This window comes from Trifolium pratense, linkage group LG7 (assembly GCF_020283565.1).
Source record: "Trifolium pratense cultivar HEN17-A07 linkage group LG7, ARS_RC_1.1, whole genome shotgun sequence".
Lineage (NCBI taxonomy): Eukaryota > Viridiplantae > Streptophyta > Magnoliopsida > Fabales > Fabaceae > Trifolium > Trifolium pratense.
The window spans coordinates 40,676,586-40,703,892 of NC_060065.1; the positions used below are offsets into that span (position 1 = coordinate 40,676,586).

Genomic DNA, 27,307 nt, shown 5'->3' on the forward strand with positions numbered 1-27,307 from the left:
ATTTTTCTAAACAATAATAATAAGAATAATATCCATCTATCATTAATTTATCATGTGTAGGAGGAGGTCACCCAATAAGATTACATTTTTTTAATCTTGAAGGCATGAAACACCCCTTTTCAATTGACCAAATCATGTCCAAACAATAATTACATGGTTCAATCCAAGCCCATGCAACACCTATAAATACTTGAAACATTTCCTCATTTTTTCCACAAGGCAAATAACCATCTTGTATTTCATTTTCAATCTCCCAAACTTCTACTCAAATTACCTTCAATTCAATCCAATGGCTTCATTCCAAACCTTCAACTTTGAAACTCAAATTCCACATGAGCTTCTCATATCTCAAATCATGCAAATTCATGCAACAATTTCTAAGCTAGAATCTCTTAGGCCATCAAAACAAGTCAACACCCTTTTCACTCACTTAGTCAAACTTTGTATTCCCCCTTCATCCATTGACATTGAAACCCTACCTCAAGAGGTTAAGACAATGCGTGAGAGCCTCATCAAACTTTGTGGCAAAGCTGAAGGATTCTTAGAGCTTGAATTCTCAACTTTCATTAACCTCACACCAAACCCAATGAAAAATTTAACACTTTTTCCTTACTATGGAAACTATGTTAAACTAGCAAACTATGAGAACAAAATCCTCAAAGAAAATGGTGTTGTGAATCCAAATAAAGTAGCCTTTATTGGATCTGGTCCAATGCCACTAAGTTCAATTATATTGGCAACTCATCACATGGAATCAACTCAATTTGATAATTTTGATATTGATGAGAAGGCTAATGAAGTTGCTAGCAAGATTGTGGCCTCGGATAAAGCACTTGAAAAGAGGATGAAGTTTGTGACACAAAATATTATGGAAGTGAAAGAGAAATTAGGGCAATATGATTGCATTTTCTTGGCTGCACTTGTTGGTATGAGTAGAGGTGAAAAAATGAAGGTTTTGGGTCATATAAGAAAATATATGAAACAAGGTGGTATTTTGCTTGTAAGAAGTGCAAAAGGGAGTAGAGCTTTTTTGTATCCAATTGTTGATGAGAATGATGTGATGGATTTTGAGGTGCTTACTATTTTTCATCCAACGGATGATGTGATCAACTCGGTTGTTCTTCTTCAAAAGCCTAAAGCTTGATTGGCCCCAATTACTAAGGAAGTTGAATGTTTACTATGTAGTTTCTATTTAAGTGTGTTTTGTTATGTACTATATGTAGTTTGCCTCATTTGTCTTGCTTGCTATTGAAAGTTATGTATTGTACTTCATAATATGATAATAAATGTGTTTTTCGTATTATTATGAATGGAACAAATTGAATGAAAAAACAATTCTTAATTTCATTAATGTGCTCAAGTACTTACAATATTAGCTAACAAGATAACTTGTTGAACAAGCTATAGAACTAACTAACTTTATCATCCTCTTTCACTTGAGTTTGTTTTTATGGTGCAAATATCCTCCCGGCCCGAAGTTGGAGGATGGTAAATGTCTATCATGCCCAATTTGACTAGTAAAAGACCAAATGGTTTGAGTTTGTATATCAACGAAAGCAAGTTGGGTCTTCGCACCTAGAGCATGTCGCATTAAATGACTCAATGCAAGATAATTCGAGAACCATTGAGTTGAGGAGTAATTGTAACGGAATTTGGTCCTTCACTTGGATGCACGTAGAAGATAGAGTTGGAATTGTTCGGTGGAACTTGAGCATGTGGAGGAACTTGATGAGGAGGCATGGTGAGAATGGGAAAATGAGGCAAAATGAAGATTGGTTGCAAAGAAATAGAAGCTTGAAGAAGCTCAATATGCAAAAAATCAATAGCGGTTATGCAGGAACTCGATGAAGAAGATGAAGGAAGTTAGGAAGCAACGAAAAACGGATATGGATTGTAACAAACTTTCTATCTTGAAGGACGATAATCTGATACCATATTATGAATGGAACAAATTGAATTAAAAACCATTCTTTCATTAAAAAATCAAGAGGATACAATATCTATTTATAAAAGTAATGTGTAACATGCTAACTAACGTGCCTCAAGCACTTATACAATACTATCTAACAAGATAACTTGTTGCACAGGCTATAGAACTAGCTAACTTTGTCTTCCTCTTTCGCTTGGGTTTGTTTATGGTACAATATATATTTCCAAAAGGCAAAACTAAGATGTATATCGTTGAAAGTTGAAACCGTCCATTTTATAAACTTAGTATACTGATGACTTCATGTCATTGGACGCTGTCACCTGCGCGTGGCGCAGCTTGAGTGTGTTCTTGCTGCGTGTGGCGCAGCAGATCTGACAGGTGAAAGCTATAAATAGAGAACTCATTTTCTAGTGCAAAGGTTACGAAATTGTAAGTAGTTTGAAGACTCGGAGCTCATAGCAAGGGATCTGAATCTGGGATCCAAGTGAAGAAACAAGTCCAAAGTTCAATCCACCAAGATTCCATCTCCATCTTTAATTGTAATTCCTAATTTCTTCATGGATTGCTAAACTCTTTTGATTGGATCTTTAGTGGATTCTATTCCACCTTCATTGAACCATGTAAACTTTGATTCTCTCTAAATGAATTTTGAAGTAGTTTCATTTGATTGTTCTTATTGCTTAATGCTTCATATGATTTGACCAATTGTGTGATGAATTTAATGATTGATTTTATCATGAGAATGAAAATTAGTCATGGATCTAGGAATGATTGACCAATTAATGGTCACTTTAGAAATAATGGATTATTGATTGTGATTAAAGGATCAAAGCTCTTAAAACCTCCCTCAATCACAAATCCACGTAAGAAATTTGGGGTTTGTGATGGAGAGAGAGGATTATGCTCCAAGAGATTGGGCATAATCATATCTTGTTTGATCCAATCTTGAAACTAATTCATTGATTCATTGAAATTGAACATGTTTACCAATTAAGAGTGTGAGTAAATGATCCAAAAAGGTCCAATCGGCTCCTTAATATTTGAATTACTCACAAATTTTATTTTTGCCAAGTGTATGAACAAACTTTTATACCCCCCCCCCCCCCCCAATAGGTGGAAAACTATAACACAAACATGAACAAAAGGAATAACTCATTAAACTTGAGGCAAAACAAACAAACACATAATGGAGTTTATGACTTTATAATGATAGAAGATGATGTTAAAGAGATTAGTAATCTAAAAAGAAGACTTGAAACTAAATTTGATATCAAAAACTTCATAAATAGAAGTATATCCACATAATGGAGTTTGCAAGTTCTAAAAAACGAACCATAATGTAAAATTAAAGGAGGGCAGAAAGCACAAACATCATATATACTATATATCATATATCAAATGACAAATATCAACCGTGTATGATGTTTTATTGGATATTGCATGAGCATGTTCCAGGATGCAGATTTGCTGCAGTAATTTTTCACGCAGTTTTGATTCTGGCCGTTGATTGTTGATCGAACGATCCAGATCAACGCAGTTATAAAATCACTTAAATCAATCTTAAGATCGGACGGCTGTAATTTAAAACAGCGTGAAAACTGTGGGAAACCAAACAGCAGGAAATCTGTTTCCCATGTTCCATGCCCGCAGTGGGACCTTATCAAAGGACAGTATTATCTTTCGTATATTATATATTATTAGTGTGAACATATTGCATAAATAGGATATGCTTAATAGTTAATTCACTTTCTCATTAACGATAAATTGATCCAAGTGATAAGTGTCTTTGGTCCACTTAAATTAAACATGTGATCAGGGGTTTGATTACTGACTCATGCGTATGAAGAAAATTCAGTTGAAAAAGAAACACCCACCTCATGTGCCCTATAGGTTTTCTGACTAAAATTAATCATCGCTACCGGTGATGGAATCTTTTTATCAATATCATGAAGAAAAAAATTCACTTTCTCATTCTACACGCAGTGTGGAAAGAACAAATTGAACTTTAGATACTATCCCAATTTAGCCCCCAATTTATCTTGTAAGAAGTGCAAAAGGGAGTAGAGCTTTTTTGTATCCAATTGTTGATGAGAATGATGTGATGGATTTTGAGGTGCTTACTATTTTTCATCCAACGGATGATGTGACCAACTCGGTTGTTCTTCTTCAAAAGCCTAAAGCTTGATTGAACCCTAAGGAAGTTGAATTTTTACCATGTAGTTTCTATTGAAGTGTATTTTGTTTATGTACTATGTAATTTGCCTCATTTGTCTTGCTTGATAAGATGATTGAACATTTTGTATCCTACTTCCAAATATTATAATAATAGAAATGGGTTTTTTCCTCATTTTAGTTTTACAAAATAATAGAGGACAGAAATTACTCTTACATTTGCCTCATTTTGAATCTTTATTAAACAAGACAAATATTAACAAGTGCCTAACGAGCACTAGATAAAAAGGTTAATCATAGAAATATTCTCTTTTTTTTACAAAAACAAACTTATAGCATTTTATTAATAAAAATGTATCAACTAAACTTTCATTTTTAACTAAAAATTAATTGTTGAAATATTCTCTTGAATTAAACTTCAATTTTTAACCAAGAATATCTCATTTTTAACTATCCAAAATTTAATAATATTAATTATAAGCCACTCTTCTTTTTTTTGCACAATTAAGATACTCTTCAATTATTTAAAAAAGAAACTCACGAGTCCATTCATTTCATTAAAAACAAATTTTTGTGACAAAAAGCAATTTAAGGAGCACAATTAAATTTTCAAATTAACTATAAAATTAAAGGGTAAGGTGTTTTCTATTATGCAAACTAATCCTTCAAAATTGAAAAGCAGGACTAATCTTTCTGATTTCTTCAAAAAATTAAAGGGTAAGGTGTTTTCTATTATGCAAACTACGTATAAACCTTTTATAATATATATCTTGTAAATGTTACCAAATAATCATAACTAATTTGTAAAAATGAACAAATAATTGACATATGAAACCGTTTTTAAAATTTTAACCAAAAAAATATAAAAAAATCAGCTACGTTCACATATCTTTATATAAGATAAAAAGTCATTTTAGACGCATCAAATCAGAGCATATATGCGTCTTCTATTATATGTTTGTGTATACCAAATTGAGCAATAAATCCTTCAAAATTTTAACATCGTCCACCATCAATGGCTTATGATTCTTTCCGTTTATGCCAAAAAGTAGATACATAAATTCAACAAGCCATATACAGCCTCATCTTAGATGCAAAATTTGTTGAGCAACATTATAGAAAAATATGCTTTTGCTCCAATACATGACTAAAACAGATTGTACAAAATGAATATAATTCCGTATACTCCTCAAAGATTCAATGAAAACTTTGTAGCCTCCGCGGAGAAAGAGAACATATGGCAGCAAGACATGAAACCTAAACTTCTATATCGAATATGCATGGAACGGAACACCTAGGAAATCATTACATGGCCATTGTGGAAGACTTGAATGATACAGTCTCCACGTTCTCCTGCGACTAACGCCAGCACTAGCTCAAAGAGTCAGTATGTGACAAACCCAAACTGAGCAACCCAGTATAGGCACCACCATTCCTACGATAATTAGTAATACAGTATACACACCAGGTCTCACTAGCAAGACAGATCAACATGCTGCAATATTTTTGGGAAAACACAAACTATCAATAGCTTTTTAATGCATGAATCACTATCGGATCTATAGGCTTTATAAAATGGTACTCCCTCTGGTCTCAAATATAAGCAAAGATTTCCTTTTTTAGATTCATTGAATAACTGATGTATTTGGTTCATATTATGGATCAAATACATCAGTTATTCAATGAATAACCTGAAAAAAGGAATATTTGCTTATATATGAGACCGGAAGGAGTAAATCAGTAGAATAAAATTAGAGATCATCACATACCATGTTTTGATCAAGGTCCATCAAATTGTACTTTTTCTTGGCTAAATGATTTGAGACGTTCAATCAGATCCTTTTTCAATGACTCGGGAACCTTTGATTTAAAAGCATTCCGGGCATCTGCTATTAACTTCCTGCATGGCATGAAATGCATATCCAAGTCAAGAATTATAACCAAGAGAGGCTGTAAAATATGATTTAACATAGTTCACATACTAATAAAAGGTAAAGAAAACTTATATAACTAAAAGTTGAGTGAGAATTTAACATCTTTTTTTTTAGATAAAGAGACTTGCTAAGAAACCAAGCCGCCAAATATATATGGGGAGGGATCAAATTACACCGGTGTAACATTTGAGTAATGTTACACCGTTCAATAACGCTTCAACGAATACAAATTTTACAAAATCCACGTTGGATTTAAAGTTTATATCATATAGATCATTCATGTTGAATTCTATAAAAATCTAAAATCATTTGATATGTTATTGAGATTGATCAAGCTTAACGGTATTCAATAAAAACACATAAAGCGTTAATCTTGATCGGTCTCAATAACATATCAAACGATTTTAGATTTTTGTAAAATTGAACATGAATGATCTATATGATATAAACTTTCAATCCAACGGTGGATTTTGTAAAATTTGTATTCGTTGAAACGTTATTGAGCGGCGTAACATTACTCAAATGTTACACCGGTGTAATTTGACCCCTCCCCTATATATATATATATATATATATATATATATATATATATATATATATATATATATATATAGAGAGAGAGAGAGAGAGAGAGAGAGTCAGGATCCGTTGACACCAAGTGTCAAACTTTATTTTGACACCAAATTATATCCCTTGATTCCATCTAATCGAAAGGCTCTAATTAACTCACTTGATATTGCATGTGAGACCTCATCTATTTTTTTTTTTACAATAATATCTCGTGCACTTTTTGTTTACAAGGTATCTCATATGTACTTGATGTCATGGTTTCTTGACAAATTTTTGTTATTTCTCTGGCATTGATGAATGGTAGGTTTGAAAACAATTGTATATTTCCACTATTATGAATTTCTCGTTCTTTTATTTCCATGTTATTGAGATTCCTGAGAAAACAATTGTATGATTGAAAATCTGATTGTAGATTTCCATTCCTTCATGAGCTTTTTTTTTATATTGTTAGTTATTGTTTTATTGAAACTCAAACAAATTATATTTCGAAGCAAGGAAATAAGTTGTTTTGGGAATTCTAAGGGTAGGGTAGATGGATTCCGGAGAAAATATTAATCTGTACTTGCAAAAGGATATTAGGTTAAACATATAGTTTAATAATTTTCCAATTCAACTCCATAAGTAATTCAATAGTGGGATTTTAAATTCTATGAGCAGAATATTAGATGAACGAAATATCATGTGCACGCATTAGGAGAAGAAGGGGATGAACGAAAACGATGAATAGCACAGGAAGAACAGAGACTAGGATAAAGCAAGGGTCACGCGCAGCATTAAGTGAATCAATGAGAGCCTTTGGATGAGATCAAATCAAGGGATATGCTTTGGTGTCAAATTAAAGTTTGACACCTGACTATATATATATATATATATATATATATATATATATATATATATATATATATATATATATATATATATATATATATATATATATAAAGAGAAAGAAAACAACCAAAGATAGCAGGGAAAAGATAGAACAAAAATGAGCACAGATCAAACGAGCCTAGAAGAAGCTCAACTTCAGATACTGGAAAAGAAAAAAAATCAAAGAAAGAAAGAAAATACAGGTTGTGCTGTGATAAACAGTAGTCAGTACTCAGTAGATTTGCAGAGAGGCTCCATCGACCATCCAGAAATGTAAGGCAGGTAATTTTAGGAAAGAGCTTTGTAATTATGAAATTTATTTACAGTTTTGTAATCATTTAAGCTTCTTTTTATTAATAATCATACTATAAGTGTTTTAAAAAACAAAAAGGATTCAGAAAACCAAGGATTACATTAATGGTCATGAAAACAGAAGAATGGAGAGAATAAAAGAGAAAACAGAGACATAAGGAATAGCGAAAAGCAAAGAAACAGGGGAAGAGAAGGAAGGAACAATAACAAAGAAACAGAAACTCGGAGGAACAGAGATGCTACCTGAGAAAACCAAAACACCATTGACTTGTAATGGTGTTATGCTGGAAATCCACAGCATCATTGCGCAATACCAACACCAAAGCCACTACTTGACCACAATGTTTTATCATAGTAAGAGTATCATAGATGTAAGTTTCATTTTATAAGTTAGAACCCTAAGATTATCTCCAGTAATGAATACCAGGAGGTGTTCTGAATTTTTTATGGACCCTACTACTATGTCTCGTTAGTTTTAAGAACTTTAGCAACTTTTCACTCCAACGATGCAACTCTTTATGAACATATTATTATACAACGGTGTCCACTTCTTCTCCCTCCGATTATTATACAACGGTGTCCACTTCTTCTCCCTCCGATTGTGATACTCACCAAAAAACCATGTTACCAAATAGCCGCTGTAGGGGCAGGAAAAAAAAAAGTCACGGGGGAACTAGTACAAGAATAAGAACCAGAAGAGAAATACTGATGTATTGTGTTGTCAAGAACGACAATCAATACAATGGCTGGAGGCTAACTCCTTGGAAAATTGGCAAACAAAAATGAAATAAAAGAAAATGAATAGGGAAAGCCCCTAAGTCAACCCTGAGACAGAGAGAGATACCCAACATTACAACAATTGCACCAATGAATACTTGCCTACCCGCTCTGTTAGTTTTCCCTCATATAATCATTTGTTTTCTCCTGTGATGCCAACATCCTCTCCTACCAGTCCAATTTCACCACTTGTCCATTCTGGTACAACCACCACACTTCTCATGTTCAGCAACAACCTCAATTGTTTTCACTAAGCCCACATTGTCATTGGGCCTTCGTCCTCTACTTCCCTTTTTGCCTCTTCTCTTATATACTTGTGATATCAGTCTTAGCAGCAGCTATGGCAGATTTTTTGCCAACCACTATGGGCAATTTGTGAAGGATGGCAATGCCATGGCATGGCATAAACTAGGAGAACAAGTTGTTCCTTAACTTAATTATAAAAACCATGAGAAAACTAGGCATGGGAGATGCTCTGCTTGGTTGGAAGGTAGTCAATGGAAGGGGAAGGGAGGGATTACTTTAAATTTTAATGGTTTGGTTACTTGGTTTAATTTTTTGGAGGGGAAGGGACCGGGCAAAATCCCTACTGAGCTAATTTTAGATCCACTCCAAAAGTGGGGAGATTTGGAGGGGAGAAAATATTTGTTTAAATTTGGAGGTATATATCATTATATTTAACGTGACCTTAAATATTATAAGGCTAAAAAATGTAATTTTACCTTTTTCCTCCATTAAAATTATCCCCCTCCCCTTAATTGAACCATATACACAAGCATCTAAAAATCCCTTTCCTCCCCCCTCTGTTGAACCAAATAGACCCTACAGCAATCCACTTATAGTTTAAAGAATTAAATAAATATACACCAAAAATGTAACGAAGTTTTACACAAACATATCTAAACACATTTCACCATCCTACTACATCATAATATTACTACTTCAAACTTATTTATATTATGGCAAGACGCTGAAATATAATTTACACTGCTGCATTGTGATTAAACTCTAATTTAAATTCAATCTCGTGTAAACTTAAAAAGTAATAGCAAAAATGGTTTTTGACTTTCACAGATTTGTGCTACAACCATGTTTATGTGAAATATCAATGTCCAATGCATAAAGAGAAATAGAGGATGATCAAACTTACCTTTTAACATCACTTGTTAAATTCCCTGGTTCTTTTTCATGCAACCTCTTTCTAACACGCATATACTCATCAACCTTATCCGTCCAGCCACATGAGCTCAAAACTGACTTTACTTCTTTCCCAAGACTGAGAGATGGTTTTGAAAATACAATATCAGTATGAGGAATATATTGATAATGAATAATTCACAAAGAAAATGGTATAAAAAAATCATACATATAATGAATTGATTAGAGTGTAAAGGTGTTGAACATAAATAAGTCTTCATAAAATAATAATAATAATAATAATAATAAAAAATAAAAAACTGTCGAACATTAGCTAATTTCGACAGTTCAACCCAACGTGAAACACCGTCAAAAGTATGTGAGGATGCATTTCAACATATATCACAAAGCATAGCTAGGCATCATTGAAGAATCAATTTTCATTTAAGTCCAATAATCAAATAAAATTAGTAAGAAAATAAATAAATAAATAAATAAAAGATTGAGTTAAGTATATATGATCATACATGTCTCTCATTTCTTCAACTCTAGCACGAGACTGACTATCATTTGCAAGCAAAATGCATGGAGCCTCCTGTACTTTTCTCTTATTCCCCAGTATCTTAGTTTTGTTGACGACACCATTACTTTCTTGCTTAAAGTTGCCAGGCCCTCTAACTGTTATTATCTTGCTTCTATCAATATCTTCCGGAGGATCTAGTTTTACAGAATGGGTATCAACCGTCTGAATATTAGTGTGTCCATTTGTAACTGTCGAATCATTCCATTTCGTGTTGTTAGCAACACCAATCTTATTTTTGTCAAAGCCATTTCTGGTGGGTAATGATGAAGAATGATCTTTCTTTCCATTTTCCAAAGAAACTGAATTTGTTGCATGCCCATTTGTTAGCAAGGGCTGATTACTGAACATGTCAACTTTCCCATTGACATTTACAGGAGCCGGACTTCTTTTGGAATTTGAACTACCATTAATGTCAAACTTTACTCGCAAGCCGGGAGGAACTTCACCAATTTTAGATACACTTGGCATATCTTTACGAGAAGATTGCTCAGAATTTGATTTTGCATGGACGGCTTTGAATTGTACATCAACCTTAGGGGATTCAGATGCCTGACTCCCATTAGAATGATGGGGCTTCACACCATTAGATGCAAGAGAACCATTGACTGACGCTGGCTTTTGATTAGTTCGAGAGAAAAACAGAATATAAACCTTTTCTGACAAAACTTCTTGCAGGCTTGCAAGTGTTACACAAGAATCGTCACAGCAATACCAACGACCCATTGCATCCTGTGAACGGGATAGAAAATTACAACCCTAAACCATAAATCAACGTATTAACTATATAGTTTGCATACAGATGGACTATAAATTCACAAACCTACCTTTATATAAGCATAATAGTGACCAGATTCAGGGGAGTATCCTGAATGCACAATAGTTCCAAAGAGCTTATATTCTGGTTGTGGATCCTAAACAAAAAATATTGTTAGAAAGAAATTGAAACATAATATTAATACAAGGGGAAAAAGGACAGACAACATTAACCATGTAGTACCAGGATAACAAGAAACATACACAATTTCATTGTTAACCAAGAAATTTAAGGTCTTAAATGTTAGGGCCGAGGAAGCTAAGGGCCCAATTGATGGAGAATTGCAGTCCAACTGTGGGTTAGGATTGGCAAGTATACAATAAAAGGGAAGAAAGGGAATTGTGCCATGTAACAAGGTGAGATTGAGTGTCCATAGCTAGTTTAGCAAGTGAGGGGAACTATCCCTCGGAAGGGGAAACATAGGGAGAGAGTGCAATGGGGGGATTAATTTTGCATTCTGCTATTCTCGTTCCAGCTTGCACCCTCTGAAAGAGTTGTGCTCTAGATATCAAAGGGTGAAACTATCTAACTTATTTGATAATTCTAGATATCAAAGGGTGAAACTATTTAACTTATTTGATAAAAATACAGTTTCTAGTTTCTACTACCATACTGCTCTTTTTCATTCTCCAACAGAGTGATCCATTGATTATATAATATTGTAGCACCTTTCACATCCCACCAATTAGTTTTAATTTAAGTCTTACACAATTCATAATTACAGGATTTCCATTTAATATTGAAATCCCATATGGGGATCATACTTTTTTTTTATCTGCATCAGGTTGCCAAAGTAAACCCTGTATTAATAGCAAATTACATATGACTGACATACAAATTATAGTAGTACTATACACCAACATGCAATAGCACTTAAAGAAGATGTACAGGAAACCTTTCAATGTCATATTCTCCAGGTAAAAAAGTATCATTTTGGCCAGTCTCGTGCAAAAATAAATTTCAAAACCACAATTTACTCAGAAGGTTTTCCTATATGGCTCGCATGTCCAATCATCTCATTTGACAAGCTTCTTATGAAGAATATCTAATCCTACTCTCGTATTTCTCTTATTTATTAATTTATTTATTATAACAATAACAACAATTAAAAAAAATAACAACAGCAAATAGGACCAACAAGCGTAAAATCAATCATGTATGATTAACCAAACAAACTTAGCTAATATAAACAGATTTGAATCATCTAAGTGGTAAAGTGAGAAAATCATGAGTTGTGATTGTAACAACCCCATGATTTGTTATGAAGTACCTGCAATATCTACATTTGATTTATTCATTAACGGTTGATATTACTTACTTACATTATAAAGTAAATCACTAACTTTAAGGAACCAGATCCAAAATAAACATAGCAAATTATTGGAAAGATCAACAAAGACATCCCCCTTTCTGATTTTGGGAGCATAAGTAGGAGGAATATCAAAATTTGGAGACTACATATTGACAAGATTAAAGGAAGAACTGATCAAACATATCTAGCTAGCATGCCTTACATACACACCAATTATCAAGTCCATGTCTGCCTCAATGATGCAAAAACCAACACACTCTATAGGAATAACTAGTTCAAAACAAACATCAAACATACCTGGCTTGTTTTGCACATGAAGCTAGAAAGCACCATAACCTCTTCAAATCCAACAGTCTTATCTATCTTGCCACCCAATATGCCCTCGAATCTCTACAAGCCAAATTCATCAACACACCATCATTACAAAAACACACACACACAACAACCAGTGGTGTCAAATGGCTTAATGTAGCAAATTTATAACAAATCATAATTGCTGCACGATAAGCTGTTTAATATAAGTGTGATCAAAATAGACATTATAGTCTTGTTATGGCGCAATATAGCATAGCAGAATATGAACAAACAGCTATTTTCAGGAATAATAGAATATAAACAACAACCAACCTTAAGCTGTATCACAAGTATATTAGGTGCTTGAAGTATAGACATCTGCTTCTTAGCCGTCACCAACTTCTTACAACTGAACAACACCCAAAAATCAATAAATTCAATCAATAAAGCCCTAATTCAAACATCAAACAATTTAACACACAATAATCAAAATTCGAAAAAGAGAAAAACACACTCACCCATCACATTTATACTTATTATTTCCATCTAAAACCTCAGGCTGGAAAAACTTCTGCATAGAATCCTTAAGCGAATTACTATGAAAAACATCGAGACTAATATCCATAATCTCATCAACCTTATTCGATTCGTATCCGCAGCAAAGACACTTAACCTGACTCTGCAAAGCACCACCAAAAATCTCCTTAACAATAGAAGCACCACCGTCACCACCACCACCACCACCACTTTTCTTTCTAATCTTCTTCAAACGAAGACACGAATTATGACAAGCATCAATAACGTATCTAAGAAACTCATGTGCGTCCTCTTGACGACCACATCGGAAATGCTCAGCAAAGATCCGTAAACAGCTTTGGATTTTCGAAGGAGCTTCGGAAGTGAGATCTAAACGGAGTAATCGAAAAATTTGTTTCTCGAGTATACAAAAGGGACAAGATGAACCAGAAGAATCACCTGAAAAAAAATGAAAACAGAAAAATTAGATAAAATCGATGAAAATTAGGTCAAATTAAAGGGAAGAAGAGAGATGAGAATTGTCGTTATTACAGAGAGATGAATGTTGAGAACGGAGACAGAAATTGGCGAGAGGAGGAGTGAAAGTGAGGCACTGAAGAACGCTATTGAGGTAACAAGAGTTACCGAGATTGCGAAGACCTAAAGGAGGAGAAGTTTTGCGTTTGGGAGTGAGGAGATTAGGTTGCCAGGTCATCTGCAAAGTAGCCATCAACGCCGACGGCGACAACAAGGAGAAGCCACCAAAGCATTGGACGGCGTTGCCGTTGATGGTTGGGACCTCAACAATACTGAACGCCGCCAACGCCACCGCAATCGCATCGCGCGAATTCGATAGCGATTTGAGGTTCTTTCAGGTTCTTCTTTCTTTCCCTCTCTTTGTTTTTCTGTTATTTTTTTATTTGTAATATTTTTTTTCTTCTAGTATCTTCTTAGTTCTTACAAAAATACTAGTGTAATAAAAAGGAATATTCTTGTAAAAATAAATTAATATTCATATTCAATTTAAAATAAAGTGTGAAAATAAAAATATGTTTATAACAAAAAATTGTGATTTTGTTGGTGATTTTTTAGATTTTATTTTTTTATATTCAATTTAATTATTTCATTGTAATTAATTAGGATTTTTTTTATAATCGTGAGGGCCTAAGCCGAAAAAAAAAATGAAGATTACAACGGAATTAATCGAGGGGTTGTATGCCCCATCCTATCCGCAAAATATAAATTCATAATTTGATCAGGACAATTCATCTTTCTAAATTTGCAGAGTTCTTTCATAATTAGGATTTTTTTATCTCGATAAATACTTTAAGATATTTTATAGTTTAATTGAATATTAGTAGAATATTAGAAACAAATGTTTTATTCATATGAATTAACTTGTGAATCAATTAGAAAGGTTGATTGAGACACAAGATAAGACCAAATCAAACAAACAAGAGTCGATCTTCCTATGCTTAGTATATTCAATTCAATTGCAAAGAATAAAGAACTCGGCTAAGCCTCAATTCTATTTTAAATACCAAGTACACCATCAATCAAAGAGTCATTACACTAAGCCAATAATATTGACCAGGTCTTGAGTTATTTAGGTAGTATAAAAAACATCTAAAGTTCTTGTCAAAAAATAATAATATAAGGTGAATTCTTCGTTATACTGTTAGAATTTTATAATATGTTCTTTTTATGACAATATATTATGTTCTTGTTGATTGTTATCATGTATGTTTATGCTATGTTTTGGACTACGCAACCATAATTTTTGTTCCAAGTAGGCGCATTGTAAATCAATAACCTTGCTACTAAAAAGATAAATAAAACCTCGACATTTAGTATCTGCAAAGAATTTCAAAATCAGATGTTAATTCAGCCAACAAAGATAAAAACTATTTGAAACGCTGTACAATTACTATACATTCCATAATATACTTCGATATATGGCAACACTAGCATTTTATCACAGTTATATAAAGTAAATTATATAGGCAACAAGTGATCAAACAGTGATTCCAAAACACAAGTATGATTCAAATACATGTAGTAAGAATAGGATGAAACATTCGGTTATAACTTTTGATCCCCTTACAACACAATAATGGACTAGTAAGAAACATTGAAAGCATCTAGATCAACAAAAATTAGTCGGGAGCAAAGATTCCCAACACTGAACGAATCACTATCAACATACATTTAAAAACACAAAATAATGTTACAAAGATTTTATCTTTGTCCCTGAAGGTGGTATAAACCCTTGGACTACCAGCTCAAGGTCCAATCGTAGTGAATGGTGCATGCCTGGACTCGTAATCTTGACCATCAAGTTGAAATAGTGAATCACTAAGATTACAACTGGTAATTGCATCAAAAAAATCACTAGGGATAACTTCAGAGTCCTCAAAATTCAAATGCCATGGCTTAGCACCTCAATTTGAAAGGATAAAGTTTGTGTATACATATACACATATTACACTTGATTCAGAATGTTACATTCCCGACTGAAATTGTTTATAAGATAGAAGAAACTCCATAACTCTTGTTTAAATCTATATCCACTACATGAATATTTGATACACTATCTAACAACTGTGTTGCTATCTACTATATGTTCCCACAAGGCATGAACAACTGGAAGAGATAAAGAAATACTCTATAAGAAGCAAAAATGTGGGAAGAGGATACAGTCAAATATATGTATACATACATTGAGTAATTCAGACTGCTACTATCTATTTACTAAAGGCTGAGACTCCTGCATTTGGGTAGATTCAACAAGCTCAGAAGCAGCTGAGGGGTCTCGAGAAGTTTCCTTTTTTAACTTGAAGTTATTATATGCTGCTACACCTGCAATGGCTGAATGAATATTTACAATAATAATCAGTCATTGATACAGAAGCTGCTCACATTTCTTGGTTCATATTTAATAAGATTCAGAGTTGCTTCATATCCAAGTCTTACAAGTTACAACTAATATAATTTGTACATTTGTACCATTTAACTTTTAATTTGAGTACAATATTCATACTTCTCTAAGGAATATTTTATAAAAACTCAACCATACCACCTACAAACTTTTTTTTTTGAACAAGCCAAAATGAGATATATTAACAAAAAGCTTCCTCAGCACAAGATGTGCCGAGAACGACTACAAGAGTTTACAAATAGCCACAGTAAGAAATACAAACAATCATACAAGGCCCAAACATAAAAGGGGACTAGACCACCAACTATGGTAGTTTAAGACTAAAGTAACACTCGTCGTCTTGTCTCCCCACTCCACCTACAAACTTGTCTCCCCACTCCACACTAGTACATCAGTGAGTACCGAGTATAATAACCAGTCACAATAAAAATAAAAAATATTTGAGATTCGGCATCTAGAAAACACTTCTGAACCCAACTAGTCTGACTTGAGCTGGGTAAACCCGCCTAGAGTAGAGGGAAAAATCTCTCCCGGTGCTTATGCCTCTGCATTACATCCACAAGACTTAAATCTGTAGCATTATTTATAGGAAACCGAGTTACTTACCATTACCACTCTGACCATTAAATGTCAATAAACAAAATAGAATATGCCACGTCACTCTCCACCCACACCCTAAACATAAAGGGATTAAAAAGAGAAGAAATCTGACTGTTGATTGGTGTAAGATTTGCTCACGACAATGTTGAAAATGAACAGGAACTTATTTGTTTGCTAGGTTTATATTTGTTAATATGCACACAGACTTCCAGGGAACACCTAATACTGGACTACCCAATTTTCGTGGATTGTGGAATATATTTTAGTTTACTATAGCATTTGAGAGAAATGTTATGAAAATCCTCAAAGGATTATCAAATGAGAAAGGAATTTAGGTGGTCAAAGATTATAAGATACTTACCAATTCCATAACCAAACAAATTGATGGTTGTTAACTTTGTGTCAGCAAACAGAGCAGCAGACAGTAAGACAACCACCCAATCCTTAACAACTCCAGCAACACGAATGGTTAAAGCACTTGTGTGTGTAATCACAAGGAAAACTGATAAGTTTAGAGCAAAAGTGCAAAGGCAATTGAGGATAAGCAAAACAGGTGGGAAGTTCCATGGTCCATGGTCCTCCATCTTTGATCTCTCTAGAAATATCCATGGAAGGAATAAACAAAGTGCACTGCGGAAAATTTTGAAGTTATTTAAATAGCCATCAATTTACACACAAATCGTTCAAAACTTAAGCAACAATAAGTAAAATTATAAAAAGAACACTTGCCTGCAGGGACTAACATAATACATCACAGATATAGGATTCAACTTAAGACCCTTCCTCTTCACAAAAATTTCCATGAAGATAAGTCTTAGAGCTTCACCAACAACACCTCCCATTTGGTAAACTACTCCAATCCAGTTTATATTTATCTCACCATAAGAAGCTACTAGAACACCAAAACTAATCATTGACATGATGAAAAGCATTTTGCAGCTCATCACCTCAAGTCCTACAGCTACTCCAAGCACAAAAACAGCTACAGGCACTGTGATTTTCATTTAAAGAACAAGAGAGAATAGGCAATTAGTTGTAGTATTGGAAGAAAAGTATGGCCTACAAATATACAATCATCATAAACTGTACACAGCTAGGGCAAGTTGATAAACCAACAAATCTGATTGTTTTAAATGTCACAAACAACACATATTCAGCCATTAAGGTTACCATTGATAGATAATAGATATCATAAAGGCTAAAGATGCCTAACTATTATTGATAAAGAAAAAGGTTATTCTTACGAATGCTAAAGAAAAGAATTGTACGAATAAATCTCCACAGGTTTACACCCACTACCCCCATGATTTCCACTAAAAACGAGATTAACGTGAAATCATTTTTTTAAAACATTGCCAAGTGTTGATTCTTGCATTTCGTCTCTTAAGTGCTTCGTAATAAATAAATAAATAGCATGCCTCTATTGATAATATGCAGGATCATAGATTATAGTAACTTACTAATTGCCTTCAGCATTTGTGCAAATGCAACGGAAATATACAGGTAGGCAGTATTTCCAAGCCAAAGAGTCATTGCAAACATGGCTCCAATTGGCACTACTGAAGTAGCATATCTGTAATAATAAGTATGAAATAATTACAACTGGAATTTGGAGACATCACAAGTATTTAATGAAATCAACTATTAAGGTACATAGCCTTGATGTAATAGACCTAGGTTAACATCACAAGAAGAGAAGCATTTGCACATAGAGACAATCAGGCGCAAAATGTATGCACAATCAAAACCAAGATTTGATCCTTATATTGTTTAACACCACAACCATGATTAAAGTAATGTATCGCCGAGCTATTTTTAAATCGTGAATCATAATCATATTGAATTGTGAAATTCAAAGATACAATGATAAATCACTTGAAATTGAAATATCATATAAATGATGAATAGTATTATCCAATCTAATATTCCTTCCGCCCCTAATCTTTGGTCCTTTTAAACATTTTACTTTTGTCCCAAAACTTTGGTCTTTTAGAAACCAAGACGCAATTAATGATATTTTTGTTTTTGTACCTTAACAAAAACCAAAAGCATACAAACAATTTGGTCTTTAAGTATTAAATGTATAAACCTATCTAAATTTATTATTACTTCTTAAAATGTGTGCACATACCTAAATGGACCAAACATTAGGGGCAGAGGAAGTAATATTAAAGTAGGAACAGACAAAACAAATTGACAGCAATTCTCACAAAACAAAATCACAAGTCATAACTAATTCTCCTTATCCACTTATAAGTGAATAAGGAAAATAGCCATAACATAAAGGTAACTCAGCGAACTTATTCAAACCCATCAGTAATTCTTACATGGTGCAAATCACAAGCTTGCCAAATCATATAGAACCATGTCATTTGAATCAAAACTCGTGCTGTTTTAACAACCAAACAATTTCGGATCGTCAGATTATACACCTCTTAAATTAAAAGGATATTTCTTCATTGACTTCGATTTTTTTCGTCAATTCCATATCTAAAGTGGATAATGGGTCAAAGCTGAATACATACAGCCATACACAGAAACTTGCATATAGTATCAACCAGTTAATAACCTTTCTTAATCGGCAAATGTATTATCTTAATATCCCACTTTTATCATTTCAGTGACCAACAGCCAGAGAAAGTAAGACAAAACCAAAAATATTCATATATGAAAAACTATAAATCAGCTATAATTTACAGAAATTGTCTTTATTTACTCACATTTCAGGAGTCATTCCCTGCTCAACCTTCAAAACCTATAACAAACAGATAATTAATCAGCATTGCATAATAGTAACTGATCAAATAACACATTAAACCAAACAGTAAAACATACCTTTAGAACTTTGGTTAATATAAAACACACAACAGAGGAGAAGATCATATGAAGTAGAGTCAACGCCAAAGGATAAGGAAAGTTAATTTCCTTAGACGACAAAACCCACTGCAGACAACAAAATTGAAAGAAAAACAAAATCCATCAGTTACATAACAATTAACAACACATGTGCGACTTTCCGCATTTTATCCTCATTCATTTCTCAAATCAAACATAAACCTAAAACCAAACATAACACAATAATCCTTCCAAGTATCGCTCAAAAGACACGTGTTAACATTGTCGCCCTTCATTCATTTCTCAAATCAAACATAAACCTAGAACCAAACAGAACACAATAATCCTTCCAAGTATCGCTCAAAAGACACGTGTTAACATTGTCGCCCTTCATTCATTTCTCAAATCAAACATAAACCTAGAACCAAACAGAACACGATAATCCTTCCAAGTATCGCTCAAAAGACATGTGCTCACATTGTCACCCTTCATTCATTTCTCAAATCAAACATAAACCTAGAACCAAACAGAACACGATAATCCTTCCAAGTATCGCTCAAAAGACACGTGTTCACATTGTCCCCTTCATTCATTTCTCAAATCAAGCATAATTCTAAACCAAAATAGAACACATCAATACATTCAAATATCACTCAAAATCCAGTCAAAACTATATAAAATATCAAAAACGTAAATCCAAACAAGCAGCGACGCATGGTACTATAACTATGCTAATGCTATTACCACTAGCATTCTACCATCCACATTTCACACACACACACAGACACAAATATTGTACAAAAAATTGCTTAATCACTTCAATTCTCTTACACTCAACCCTAATTCTGAAAACATTTCCACTAAAGCTAAACTACAGCTAAAATCTTACAAATCCTTAATTAGTCAACTACACCTAAAAACTTCCAAATCCTTAATCCATTCATCACCATATCAAATCCAAATCAACAACACAAACCTTAAGAAAATTCAACCTAACCTCACAAAAACAAAAACAAAAACAAAAAAGTCAATCAAATATCAAATCCTAGCTTATAAATCAACACAGAACCTTTCTAGCAGTAAAATTTCAGCCGTTTTAACAGAAAACAAGAAAATCATGCAAAATGAATAAGAATGAAACAGGTGATAATAAGTAACCTTGTTGAAGAAGATTTGACCGCTGGAAAGAGCAATGTAGAGAAGAAGATAAGCGTAGGTGAGAAAACCTTCGTTCTTTGGATCCGCCATTGTTGCAGAAGAAGTAAGTTGTTATTCGTTGTTGAGTGATTTTCTGTTATTTTCAAATCTGTATCATCATTATCATCAATTTCAATTTGAATCCTCAGGAAGATGAAGATGGAAGTAAAGTACACAGATCCTGTTGCGCGGTGGATTATTATTATACTTTTTTTTGGTAAGGGTGGATTATTATTATTATTATTATTATTATACTTTTAATATACGTATAATTTTGGTTTTCATTAAATTAATTATATTATTTGGTTGAAACTAAATATGTTAAATGATATTTTTTAATAAATGCTTCTTCCTTCGTCAAAAAAATAATAATGCTTCTTCCTTATTTTATTTGTTTTTATTTAAAAAAATAATAATTAGGTATGGCTATGTTAGCAAAACAAGTTTGGGATATTGTCCAGAATTCGAACGCTAATGTCATAGTCAGTGCCGTATCTGAGAGGAGGGCGACAGCCCTAGGCCCCCAACTATTAGGGCCCCCAAAATTTTTTTAGTGGTATATATATTATACATGTCAATAATATAAAATAAATAATTATCAAACTTCTTGTTAAAATTTAAAATAATATGTCTAAATATCTTGTGAAGATTTTAAATTTAAATATATGTTACAATTATATTTACAATAATAAATTGTTTTAAGCTCAAATAATTTGAGGTTGATTGGTTGAGCTGCGTCGCGTCGGCAAGCACAACTCAGGTGCTATTATTCTATTCGTTGTGTTTCATTATTTTATCACATAATGCCGCTGCGAAAATATGCATATGGTAATGAAAAAAAAGGGAAAAAAAAAAAAAAGAAAACGAGTGTTAGAATTAATAAAATCACAAAAGGGATCGATAGATAAGTTTGTTTGCAAATGAGTAGAAGAGCCTTGTAAACGAGTGTTAGAATTAATAAATTCAATGTTTATTAGCAATTCAATTTTTTTATACTATTTAATAGTTAGGCCCAAATTTTAAGGTCGTCCATAGGCCACCAAAACCTTAGAAACGGGGCTGGTCACAGTTTATTAAACCTATGTATTTCCCACGTTCTTCTTTATTTGAAGCTCCTTGAGATATAATCCTAGCTTGTTTTGTTGTTGTGGAATTTGAATTATGTCCATTTTTTACTCTTTTTTTTGTCTGAATTAAATGTATTTGATGAAATTTTGTGTTATTTTTATTTTTGATATAATTTTGTGTTAATAAATTAGTATTATTTTATTCCATAAATTTATTTTTTTTTGGTGAATTTTGTTTGTTTACAATAGAGTTGAGGATACGACCTCTAGCATACTACCCAAATCTCTCATCAGAGTCATCACTAGACCAAACTTAGTAGCTTCTTTTTTATTAACCCTTATAAAAAAAATAAAAATTTTACAGAAAAGAAAAACAAGTTTATTTACATTGTAATGGATTAATTTTATTTACGACTCGCAAACACACATGATACTCGATTAGCAACCTCTTAATCTATTAATTGAACATATACTCGATTAACATAGCAAATTTAATCAATTAATTGTTACAAAACAACAAATGAATGATTTCTAACTATCATATATTGAGGCTGTAAAAAAAAAAAAAAAAAACTATCATATATTGAGTCGTAAGAATTTTAATATCTATCAAATAGCACATATAGGACTCAAAAATAAATAAAAACCTGTATATTGATCCCTAGTCAATCTTTATGAAAGAAATCTATATTGCGACAACTCAGAGATAAACAACCCTTAGAAATGTTAACTTGTATGAAAATATATTTGTTGAATGATATAAACCTTTCAAATTAATCTAAGTTAGCTCCTGAAATTAGTCACTGTAATAGTGTTATGTCATTCATCTAATGAAAGCTCTCTCTGTGATTATGCTCTCTTAAGGTTTCAACAAGTATTCTCATTTTTGTCTTGAGTTTGTTTCTTACAATATATATCTGCTTCATAGAGTAGTGAATGCAATATATCCGCATCGAGAGCTGTAGCCTGTATGTGAGTAAGCTGCAGCACAGAAGATCACAAAAATCTAGTGTCTGCATTCCGTATGGAGCGAAAATGCTATCCTTCAGTATGCAGTTCACATGTAATGACTTATATAACTTTTATTTTCTTCCCTGAACGGTTCAATCGCAATAGCATATAACTAAAGAACTCTTTAAAAGCGTGTCATCTTTTTCGACAAATTGTAATTCCATCTCCAATAGGCACCTATGACACCAAAAGAGAAAATATATATCAACCTGAAAGAATCTCGTTTAAAGTGTATTAGCAATTAGAAAAATTGGTATAAACTTACCATACTGATGCTTACACGCTTGTCTTCCATTAACCGTTGATTAAAATTTCTAATGCTGTTAGTTTTAGAGTCATTTACCTGCACATAGTACATTAGATGTCAAGATCGTTTAACAGGAAATAAAGGAAAACATGTAAGAATTTATTTACCAATGGATCAGCAACTTTTCCATGCCAAAGGACATTATCAATTACGATTAGACCTCCAACCCTCACCTACAACGGCAAGTTATTCAGTGAACCAATATGATAATTTCTAGGAATAAGAAAAATATTATAATTACGTAGGCATAAGAAGCACCGAACAATGTTGGCTATTTTATAATGCTCTTACCAATTGAAGTAGCAGCTCAAAATATTTCTCAGTCATCCTTTTCTCAGCATCAATGAATGCAAAGTCATAGCTGCATAATAAGAAAATGTTTAAATTCTGTTTTACTTGTTCTTTTTCTCACAATTCACATCATATAGACTGGTTTTTTAGCAAACAATAACCCTAATAAAGAGAAAATATCAAATGTAGAAGACCTCCCAACTGCTACAGCAGAATGAGGAATATCAAGGCTGTGTTGGATAAACAACTTAATTAAGCACTTATAGCATAATTGCTTATTATATAAGTGTTTATGTATAAGCCTTTTCTTTAACAAGAAGGTAAAATAAAGCCAAACTGTTTTCCTATACACTATAAGCCGTTTTCATAAGCTATCCTAGTGATCTTATGGAAATAAGGTAAGAAACTAAAAACATCTTATGGACATGTCATAAGCTATTTTCATAAGCTCTTCCAATAGATAACAAATAAATCAAATTAAACAGGCCTCAAATCACATAGTCTTAATGTTTAGAATCCATGTACCTTCCTGCTTCACCATTCATAATTAGCGATTCTAGGGAATCTGCTGCAAGTCCTAGTTTTACATCCACCTAGTGTTATTACATTAAAACTTCAGAGAATATAGTCAACAAACAGATATTTGGCACCTTTTTCAGATCAAAAGCATAAGTTTACCTTATGTGAAACACCAGCAAGCTGATAATACTTCTTGGCAACATCAAGAGATTTGGCATCTCTTTCGCATGCAACTAAACGACCTGATTCTGGCAGGACTAGTGCTATGGCTAGTGATGAGTAACCCTGGTCAAATTAACAATATAATATACCTCATAAGTAAAGGAAAATAGCTTTGTCAAAAAAAAAAGTAAAGTAAAATAGCCAAATTAAAAAATCTAGGCATGACAATGTAAACAAACCTATAAAATACATAGCATTGTCGACGAAAATAAAATAGGCTATCATTTTAAAACTTGAAAAATTCAGTAATTAGAATTTTCTCACTCTTAATAGTTCTCAAAACCTGTCATTTGAGGAGAAAGGAAAAGGCGGAGATCTGATTGACAAAGCAAATTAACCAGAAAATGGAAACTTAAAAATCCACGCCGAAGATACCACTCAACTAATGTGGAACAATAGATTATTTTATTTTTTTGGTTTATCATGAATCTGCAAAAGATTTGAGTTTCATCCAAAATTTTAGATTATAAAGACTTTGAAGAGTACACCAATGAAGAGTCATAATTATGCAGTGCTATGAAGGTTACATGAATGTTTAGATCAAAGCGATTTTTTTTTCGGATTAAAATAAATATAATTTAAATAAATAAATGAAAGCCTCAATCAGCTGATATCTCAACCAGGTGAAGATCTAAATTGGTAAAATTTACTATATAACATGAAGTAGTTATACTATTAAAAAAATGAGGGACGTACAGTATAAACGCCGACTTCAATACACCGTTCTGCTCCAAGAATCTGCACAAGCATTGTAAGTAGTTGTGCCTGATCAGGAGACACCTGTTATACAGACAATGTATTGTCAACACTACTTCATGGCCTGCAAGTGTGATTACAATGAGCAGTATGACAGACGAGATAGAAGGAAAATGAGACTTAGATTCCTATGCCTTATTACTATTAATCCTTCACTTCCTAAGCTAAATTTACAAACGTAATTTTGTCATTTTATATGATTTACATGCTACTCCCTTCGTCCCAAAATGAGCGACCTAGTTGGTCATTTACTTATTTCACACATACTAAGAAAAATGTATATATGAAAGAGAGAATAGTATTTTTCCTAAAGTAACCTTAATAAATATTGGTGTATTTACAATTACCATAAATGTAAAGTGGAAGATGTTGAATTAGGAATGATGTAAGTAGTATTAATTAGAGGGTAAAATTGGAAAAAAGTAATTCAGATTGTATTGGAAAAGGTCAGTTATTTTGGAACATTATTTTTGCAAAAAGGTCATCCATTTTGGGACAGAGGGAGTATCATGCTATTATATGATCTATCTCAAACATAATGGTAAGGTAATATGATACTATATGGTTTGTTATCCGTTATGCTTTGTACGCAATACAAGATAAATGCTTGTCATGCATATATCTTATCCTATTCATCCTTATCCAATCATATCTACCAAACAGGGCCATTACATTTTTACAAGATTGTCGAGCTTTCAAGGATCATTATCCACATATTCATAGTAACAAGAGGACTAATATTTTTAAAACCAAGTCCAATGATTCAAAACTACTAGTTTCCTGGTCAGTGTATATTTCCACATTAACTACTTGGAAGAAATTTTAAATCATGTGTAGAATCAATGAAAACAAACAAATAATGAATTTAATGCATAATTATGCTTCTCTACTGACATAAAACCAAGAGTGCAGCAGACACCCACACCCCAACTTGCACAGTGAAGACATATGTACAACCATCAAACAATTTGATTAGTGAACTGTGCAAGTAAATTTGCATAACGAAATGAATGGTGGTACCTGCATCTGGCTTCCTCGCATAGATGCCGTCTCCACTCGCAATTGCCTTAGAATCTGAAATACAACCACTTCACATCACAATAAGCACAAAAGCAACTTTACAACACCAACTAATATCACGTAACGTGTTGGCATAACAGTTAGAATTGTTATCATGAGATTAAGAAGCCATAAAATCAAGTCATGGAATCAGAATCTTGCAAATGCCATATAACATTGTCTACAAATACAATAAAAATCATAATGGGTCTGATGCTAAACAATAAATGGGGCAAAAGGGTACATTCCTCAATTCTCACCTCTGGTTCCCGAACATTTTCGAGGACATAATCATACAACCGGGGCGTAAGACTAACAACCTGCTTATTGCCATACTTTTCATCACTGGCAATAACAAACTCAGTAACAGAACACCTTCTAACAAACCCTTTCCATCTTTGATCTTTACTAGTACTTTTAACAGCCCAAGTTGCCAAATTCAAATGAAAACTTGCACATAGCTTCATAGGTTTCACTAGTGAAGTTACATGTTCATGAGGAAACATTGACCCATGATGAAACACCAAGTTGATACTACTATTTCCCATTCCCATAATAACCATTATACAATGCAACAAACTTATATTCCACGTAACTCACTTCTTTTACTTCTTCTTAAAAGCCCTTTTACCTGTTTCCCTCTAAGGCAATTTTACAAACACTTGGTGTGCAATGGACTAGGACATGCTGATTGATATAATAGTTGTAACTTAAATAAAGATTAAAAAAAGGGTATATATAAATGGTTCAAATTGTAAAGTTATAAGCTACAAAAGTGGATAAGTAACAAAAATGAGTAAGCTTCAACTGAATCTTAGCTCAGTTCAATTTTGTAGTGTTTGCTGATACTCCTAGGCTAAGTACACCTATCCAGGACTGTTTAATCAGAAAACTTAACTGAACTGCAACAGCAGTTAAGAAAGAACCAAAAAATGTTATTTTTTTAGTCTAATAGCTGTGTGGCTAAACTTTTTTAAGTAAACTTTTATTTTTTTTACTAACTAATTTTATTTAAGCTTAAATGCAGTTTTGCCCCCCCTATTTTGATTAAATCGGAATTTTACCCCCCCTATTTTAAAACGCGGACTTTTACCCCCCCTGTTTTATAATTTTTAGGATTTTGCCCCCCTAAAATTCTGCTTTCAAGTAACAACTTCAAAGCTTCGCACACAACCCAATTTGGATTAATAATTCACCAAACGGATATCGAAATGACCGTAATCGAGTTATCTTTCCACAGAATCAAACCCCACTAAATTTGGAGTTACAATGAGAGATTAATTACCG

General features: G+C 33.0%; 4 protein-coding genes across 5 annotated transcripts; 1 reads left to right on the top strand and 3 right to left on the bottom strand.

Annotated features, from left to right (window-relative positions):
* The first annotated feature begins 202 nt into the window (after window positions 1–202).
* On the top strand, window positions 203–1,306 carry LOC123898269 (nicotianamine synthase-like). The gene has a single exon (XM_045949184.1). It carries the CDS (start codon window positions 290–292, stop codon window positions 1,142–1,144), a length of 855 nt encoding a protein of 284 aa, XP_045805140.1. The 5' UTR covers window positions 203–289; the 3' UTR covers window positions 1,145–1,306.
* Window positions 1,307–5,074: 3,768 nt separating this feature from the next.
* On the bottom strand, window positions 5,075–14,187 carry LOC123894882 (ubiquitin carboxyl-terminal hydrolase 25). 2 transcript variants are annotated; one of them, XM_045944977.1, is made up of 10 exons: window positions 13,771–14,142; window positions 13,221–13,677; window positions 13,036–13,111; window positions 12,706–12,798; window positions 11,107–11,193; window positions 10,727–11,011; window positions 10,227–10,639; window positions 9,713–9,838; window positions 5,872–6,002; window positions 5,075–5,597 (listed from the first exon to the last, which is right to left on the bottom strand). In XM_045944977.1, exons 1-9 carry the CDS (start codon window positions 13,946–13,948, stop codon window positions 5,882–5,884), a joined length of 1,836 nt encoding a protein of 611 aa, XP_045800933.1. In that variant the 5' UTR covers window positions 13,949–14,142; the 3' UTR covers window positions 5,075–5,597; window positions 5,872–5,881. The 2 variants fall into 2 exon arrangements, with proteins under 2 accessions (XP_045800933.1, XP_045800932.1); XM_045944976.1 differs by having other exon boundaries at window positions 10,227–11,011; window positions 13,771–14,187.
* A 1,405-nt stretch (window positions 14,188–15,592) lies between these two features.
* Window positions 15,593–21,018, bottom strand: LOC123898904 (probable sugar phosphate/phosphate translocator At3g14410). The gene is made up of 7 exons (XM_045949941.1): window positions 20,750–21,018; window positions 19,592–19,699; window positions 19,477–19,511; window positions 18,217–18,329; window positions 17,486–17,747; window positions 17,118–17,386; window positions 15,593–16,086 (listed from the first exon to the last, which is right to left on the bottom strand). The coding sequence occupies exons 1-7, from the start codon at window positions 20,837–20,839 to the stop codon at window positions 15,959–15,961; spliced, it is 1,005 nt and encodes a 334-aa protein (XP_045805897.1). The 5' UTR covers window positions 20,840–21,018; the 3' UTR covers window positions 15,593–15,958.
* Window positions 21,019–22,419: 1,401 nt separating this feature from the next.
* On the bottom strand, window positions 22,420–26,964 carry LOC123897596 (O-methyltransferase MdmC-like). Its single transcript, XM_045948301.1, has 9 exons — window positions 26,281–26,964; window positions 25,982–26,035; window positions 24,902–24,985; window positions 24,143–24,268; window positions 23,990–24,057; window positions 23,465–23,534; window positions 23,281–23,346; window positions 23,132–23,209; window positions 22,420–23,043 (listed from the first exon to the last, which is right to left on the bottom strand). Exons 1-9 carry the CDS (start codon window positions 26,581–26,583, stop codon window positions 23,002–23,004), a joined length of 891 nt encoding a protein of 296 aa, XP_045804257.1. The 5' UTR covers window positions 26,584–26,964; the 3' UTR covers window positions 22,420–23,001.
* Between the last annotated feature and the right edge of the window lie 343 nt (window positions 26,965–27,307).